The sequence below is a fragment of the Chiloscyllium plagiosum genome, unplaced genomic scaffold, assembly GCF_037043375.1.
Source record: "Chiloscyllium plagiosum isolate Xiang-an unplaced genomic scaffold, Cpla_swu_hap1 HiC_scaffold_22, whole genome shotgun sequence".
Lineage (NCBI taxonomy): Eukaryota > Metazoa > Chordata > Chondrichthyes > Orectolobiformes > Hemiscylliidae > Chiloscyllium > Chiloscyllium plagiosum.
Window position 1 is genome coordinate 23,832,028 of NW_028270160.1, and position 7,327 is coordinate 23,839,354.

Consider the following 7,327-nt stretch of genomic DNA (forward strand, 5'->3'; position numbering starts at 1 on the left):
AATGGACTAGTTGGGTGGGCAGAAAAACTGGAAAATGGAATTCAACTGGAGAAAAACATGCGAGGTAATGCATTTAAGGATGTCAAAAAAGGCAAAGAAGAGAAGATTGAGGAGTGTGAACTTTGGAGTGAATATCCACAAATCTTTGAAGGTTGCAGGAGAGGTCAATAAGGTGATTAAGAAATTCTGTTCTTTATTAACTAAAATATATAATGCAAGCAGAGAAATAATTTTGCAGTTCCGATACAATTAGTTAGGCCACAACTTCAGTACAGCCTGCAGTTTTGGTCACTTCATTACAGAATACGTTGCAATTATACTACCAAGGGTACAGTGCAGATTTTTGAAGATGTTATCATCAGGTGTAGGAAAATTAGCTATGGAAAAATTATCGCATGAGCTCCTTGAAACAGAGGAGGCTGAGGAGAAATGTAATTAAGATGGTCAAGGGGTCTCTGATTTATGCATGTGATCCCTTAGAGGGGTATAATTTTGAGAGATCCAACAGTGAACATTACAAATTGCTGCTTTATTACATCCCGCATTATATTCTGACTTGCGTACAAATCAACTTACAAACAGAATGCAGTACAAAATCCATTCACAACCTGGGACTGTTTGTACACAATTGAGTGGTGCCTCAATACTGTGGATGGGAAGGGCCTATTTTCCTGAGCAGCAAGGTCAGCGACTTGGGGAATAGACGTAAAGTGATCAGCAGAGAAATGAGAAAGGAAGGAAGAAAAATGTTTGAACCCAAAAGGCTGTAGGGGTCTGGATCACTGCCTGAAAAAGGTTAAATGCAAAAACCTTTAATTCATTTCAAAAGATGTCTGGATATGCACCTTAAGTAGTGTAACCACAGGGCTAAGACTGAAGGCTGAAAAGTGGGACTTGACATGGTTTGTTCCATTCTTTAGCTGCTGTAGGCATTATGAGTCAACTGAACATTTTCTGTGCAGTAAAATTTGGGTTAAGTATGAAATCAAGACCACATTTCCTGTGATAATATTGAATATAGCTACATTTTCTTTCAGCATTCAAGCACAAATTGGCAATAGCATGATCCTTAGTTAACTGTGGATATCAAGAAAGATCAATCAATGACATGTTAAAACTAGTAAGCCAAAACAATGCAAAGGGACTCTCCTTACTTTAATCCTGGGACATACTCTAAGTTTAAATATCTGAGCAAGTCGAATTTATTTCACTGACTTAATAGAGAAGGCTCATCATTTGAAATCAACACTATCCAAAAAATACTGGCGTGTGAAGCAAAGAAATCAATCAAGACCTAAAACAGATTATCTGGGCATTACCTCAAACCATTTCTTGCAAAATAAATTGGCTACCATGTTTTCTCTACTCAAGTAGCAAATACACATCAGAACACTTCATTTACTGTAAAGATCTTGACGATAACCGGAAGATATATAAAGCTTTCGTAAATTTGATATTTACTCCTTAACAACTCAGAGACAATTGCCCTCTCAAAATAGAAATAATCTCTCACCACCTCCTCCCACCAAGCATGGCAATGTTTATGCAGAGATAAGCTTGACTTACTATACTATATGGCTGCAAATACTATCAAACCATACAAACTGAAAAATGTGGGTCAGTTCCCTCTTTTAATCCAAGCTCAAGATTGTACCATTTAAAAATAGCTACACTGAAATTAGAATATGAGCGAGTATAAGTCTAATATAGGTGTAAAGCAAATTTAATTGCCCACCCCCCTTTATTAAAAAGCATTCCTTGCACCAACAGAAATTGCTATTTTTAATCTCCACAATTGTATCATATTCAGTTTGATGCAATTTCTCAGTAACAAACCAGAATGGTCAGAAATAAAATTAAGCGCTCCCATTTACTGGTATTACTGTAGTTGCATCATCTAATTAGACTTTTGAATCCTCCAAAAAAAAATTAGGAATAATTTATACACAATATAATGTGAATGACTGGTAAGGGCAATCGCAATTCCGAAGGGTCCATAAGACACAGGAACAGAAAATAGGCCATTCAGCCCATCTAGTCTGCTCCACTATTCATTCATGGCTGATAGGTTCTTAATTTGTAAAGGGAATCAAGGGTCATGGGGAGAAGGTGGGAGAGTGGGGTTGAGAAACCTATCTCAGTCATAAACATACTCAATGACCTGGTCTCCACAGCCTTCTGTGGCAATGAATTCCATAGATTCATCATTCTCTGGCTGAAGAAGTTCCTCCTTATCTCCATTCTAAAATGCATTCCCTTTACTCTAAGGCTGTGCCCTCAAGTCCTAATCTCTCTGACCAGTATCTACTCTATTCAGACCATTAAGTATTCTGTATACCCCTCATCCTGCTAAACTTCATTCCGAATAGACCCAGAGTCTCAAACCTTCCTCATATGTTCAGCTTTTCATTTCTGGGATCATTCTCGTGAACCTCTAAACACACTCCAGGCCAGTACATTATTCCTGAGACATGGGCCCCAAACTGCACACAATACTCCAAATGTGGTCTGACGAGAGCTTTATGGAGTCTCAGAAGTACATCCCTGCTTTTATACTCAAGTCCGCTCAAATTAAATGCTATCATTGCATTTGTCTTCCTAACTCCTCTCAAGGTAAACTTGCAAGTTGAGTCAGAATCCTAGAGTAGAACTCCCAAGTCCCTGTGCACTTCACACTTCTGAATTTTTGGCCTTTTAGAAAATAGCCCATGGCTCTATTCTTCCTAACAAAGTGCATGACCTCACATTTTCCCATATTGGGCAAAGAAGTGGCAGATGAAGTACACTCTTCTAACCTGTTCAAACCCTTCTGCAGCCTCCCCACTTCCTCAATGCTACCTGTCCCTATACTTATCTTTGTATCATCTGCAAACTTAGCCAGAATGCCCTCAGTTCCTTCATCATGATCGTCATGTATAAAAAGTGAAAAGTTGTGGTCCCAACACTAAGCCTTGCGGAACACTACTTGTCACCAAGTGTGATCCTGAGGAGGACCCTTTCATCCCCACTCTTGGCTATCCATGCTAGCACCTTGCCTCGAACACCATGGACCCTTACCTTACTCAGCAGTGGCACCTTGTCAAAGGCCTTCTGGAAGTCCAGGTGGATCATATCCATTGGCTCTCCTTGGTCTAACCTGCTCATTACTTCCTCAAAGAATTTCAGCAGCTTTGTCAGGCATGACCACCCCTTGATGAAACCGTGCTGACTTTGCACTATTTTACCATACATTTCCAAGTATTCAGAAATCTCATCCTTCACAATAGATTCCAGGATCTTACTCATGACCAAGATGAGGCTAATCAGTCTGTAACTTTCCGTCTTTTGCCTTAATCCCTTTTTAAACAGGGGTCACATTAGTCATTTTCCAGTCCTCTGGGACCGCCCCCGATTCTAACAATTACTGAAAGATCACCACTAATGCCTCCACTATCTCCCTTAGAATTGACAGTGTGTTGCTGGAAAAGCACGGCAGGTCAGGCAGCATTCGAGGAGCAGGAAAATCGACATTTCTGGGCAGAGCCGGACTAATTTTGGTGTCATTTCAGGCCAGGCTCCGGCCCAAATGCCAATTTTCCTGCTCCTTGGATGCTGCCTGACCAGCTGTGCTTTTCCAGCAACACACTCCCAACTCGGATCTCTCGAATCTGCAGACCTCACTATCTCCTATCTCCCTTAGAACTCTGGGGTATAGTCTATCTGGTCCAGGTGATTTATCCATCTTCATGCCATTCATCCATCTTCATGCAAATGATCAAGACAATTTCATATATTATCAATTCATAATTTCATTCCATTCTCATTCATTTAACCATTGCCAAGGACATACGTACACTTCTGCAGGAAATTGGTGGTCAGCATGATTTATATTTGAAATTACTGTAGGCTTTAATTTGTTTTTGTCTACAGACTAGTACCACCTTACACTTAAGCTTATTGGGTCTTGCAGTTTTCACTGACTTATTTGAACCTTTCTATGCCAGAGCTTGGCTGATAGGCACATCAAGATTTTATAGTCCTCTGCATTTGATACTATCTGATGAATTACTGGAAATCAGTGATTGTGGCATCAAGATATTTTGCTCGTCTCTGAACAACTGTGGATTTTCTGCCATAACACTAGATTGTTATGTGGCTACAATAACTAGCTGTCTCCCTGAAATCTCTGCTAAACTCTAGATTTGATTTGACACACTTAACTACACTATATACTGTGTTGCACTTTGACAATTTGTAACCACTGTCAATTTGAAGAACCATTCTAACATATGCTTCTCAAGATCAATCCAGTGGATGGTCCTTATTCTGACGCTACATTTGAGAATGGAGAAAGAAAAGTGTCCAGAACAAACCAGTTTTTTTATTCTAAATTTAAACAAAATTGCTTCTCGGCAGATATTTGACATGTTGTCAAATGAAAAAAAACTTCATTCACAATAGTTTTGCTGAAGGATCCAATTCTTTTGGCCATCTCCAGCCATGCAAAGTCTGTCGTGTGGGTATTTCTTGTATCTAACTTAAAATATAAGGCAAGGAAAATGGGCATTTCTAGGGCAAAATATTGAGGCTAGTTATTTATTGAGGCTAGTTATTAATTGTTGCATAGCATTTTGTAGCTGGTTGGTGGTGGGGGGGGGGGGGGAGGGAAGGAGAAAAATAAAGTAAAAAAAAAACTTGGTGCATCAGTATATGCGCAAGTTTGACTTATGGTTCCAAAGTATTGTTTTTTATATACCGCAATCAATGGTACATTTTTAATAAGCTCCACTGCTCACAGACTGCAAAAACATGGCTTAGTGTCAATAATTTCTAACCCTAACCCAACCTCAAGGTATGACAGAAATACAAACTTCCAAATCAAACACAACCATCTTGCTCTCATTGTTAAGCAGCCAACCATATAGTAATATTAGTGAAGGAGTGGGAGCAGATCATCTGTCTACCCAAGAGGCCACAGAAACTGCATGGCAAAAGAAGATAACTTTATTTTGGGGCAAGGGTGTGAAATAGAATCAATTACATATACATTATATAGCACCTTCAAAAATGATAGAAACCAAGCATTTCAACTATTTTAAGTACATTCATTATAATTAAGAAAGGAAAGTCAATCCAGGTCAAGCAAGTTTAATTGGATATCTACAAAAGCTATGAAAATGGTAACAAATTTGGTGGACTTCAATTCTAGCCCTTCTGTTGACTACAACACAATTTGCATACAGTAAAAAGGAGAATTCATTCAATTCTCTCAGCCTGAAAAGCCTCAGACTGTGAGCACAATAACTGTCAAGTCTAGACATAACATTAGCACCACGAAAAATATTTTTAAAAATCAATTGCCTAAGGGAAGAGAAAGCTTTGTGCCAGATTTAAAGGGGATGGGTTTTCGGTGAAATGATCACTTGTAATGTTTTAATTTGCATGCTGCCTCGACAAGAGGAACTTTATGGTACCAAGTTGAAAAATGAAACAGCGATTCTAAGAAAAGAAACTACAACAAAATTTTGCAGTTATGCAATAACAAATACAATGACAGAAAATATAAAGACAAGGTGCAGCAAGATGGTTAACATCCCAATATCGCTCGGGAGGTTTCAATTGTTATTTCAAGACTTCTTGTCAATATTTCATACAGCCAGAGGCCTGAACTCCGATGTCTGCAATCGGTTTTACACATCATTAATATGGTTAAGTAAGTTTGAAGATGAAGAATTGCAATAAAATATATCCTGTGACTGGCCTGAGAGCTGTTTACACCATGGAAATAATAGCAAAATCCTTGCTCACTGCAATGGAAATAATGCAGTGTCAAAGTTGGAATTTATGAATTGTTCAAGAATATACTTAGATGTCAATTGGTTATTCCCAGACTCCAAAATTTGTATTTTTTCCGACATTATAACCTGGTTAACAACGAAAACGCCCACTTGAAATGCCATTATTTAAATTCCAACTGATGCTCACTTTACGATCAAACATACAATTGAGTTGAAAATGCACCTCATTATGGAAAAGAAATTCGCAGTACCTTCAAATTGATTCTAAATAAAATATAAGAGAGGATAACATGAAACCAGTTGTTCTTACTTGAATCTACCCCCGCAGTGTTGACACTGTTCGCCGACCCATCCTTGGTCACAGATGCAGCTCCCATTCACACATCTCCCGTAGATACACGGCGTCTTGTCGCAGTCTCGGCAAAACCCCACACGGGCCGACACCACCAGGTAGAGGAGAGCATAGCAGATACCGGAGCGGTAAGGATCCGGGCCGTCCCGGACTGCCACCGCCGAGGGCCCTTTACTCCAGCTCAAGCGACTCAATCCCGGACCGGTTTGCGGGTTCCCACCGCCGTTTGCAGCCGCCATTTTAACCTGGTGTATTTCAGTTACCAGAGCCCTCCCTCCCCCCAAAAGAATTCCCTCCCCTCGACTCCACTTACCCCCAGCCCCCAGTTCAAACCAGCCGGGACTCTCCTCGATAAAACAAACTGACCACCTCCGAAAGCCGAGGAACTTATAAAATAATTGTTTTAATTTTTTTCAAAGAAATTGTTAAAATTATTTTAAAACGATTTGCCCTTTTAAGCAGGAAATAAAATTCTTTTATGTTTTTATTTTAATATTTTTGAAAGATCAAAAATACGCTGAGCTCGATTAAAGATACTTCAGGTGAACCGCTGAGCTTTTAAAACGTCTGCAAAAAGTCAGCCAAGATGTGTTGAGGGTATTAAGAAGTACGGAGACAAGGGGAACTCCAAGTCTGTTCATTATGACAGAATTCTAGTTATCCATATGTGTAGTCTTTAAAAATGAAAACAGGAAGAGACCACTTCGACTGTTCTGCTTTTGTGGCTAAATAAAGCCAACATCCTTTGCAACCTCGGTCAGCTAGCCGGGGGTGCAGCTTTCAACTGCACGGCTCCGACTCCAGAACTTTCTTCCCCCTCCTTCTGCTCGAGCTGCCACAAAGCTGTTAATTAAAGGGGCAGTGCATGGAGAGCTGCGCATGTGCGATTCCCAGTAAACAATAAAGTCTTCCATACGTCTCCAAATCTCTGTTATGCTTCTCTTGAAACTAATGTTGTCAGTCAACTTGATTGACCCCTTTCATTCAAAAAGCCAGATCTTAAAACCATTTTTAATATAAGTCTGACGGTGTTTTTCTTCAGGACTTAATGGTTCCATTAAATTTTTCAATTATTATCAAAGATGTTCCGCAATGTGTTGTCGGGATCACTCTTCTCATTTGGCTTGAGTAAGTTTTTTTTTGTTTTATTAATTGCGTTTGCAAGATTCCCGAAGGTTTCAGCAGCAGTGGGGAACGA

General features: G+C 39.6%; 1 protein-coding gene across 1 annotated transcript in view; it reads right to left on the reverse strand.

The window, feature by feature from the left end:
- Window positions 1–6,382, reverse strand: part of atrnl1b (attractin like 1b) — a 947,890-nt gene extending 941,508 nt beyond the window's left edge. Inside the window, exon 1 of the mRNA XM_043712811.2 lies at window positions 6,088–6,382. Coding sequence (XP_043568746.1) covers window positions 6,088–6,368 — 281 coding nt within the window. The 5' untranslated portion in view covers window positions 6,369–6,382. The remainder of the gene's footprint in view (window positions 1–6,087) is intronic.
- Window positions 6,383–7,327: the final 945 nt, after the last annotated feature.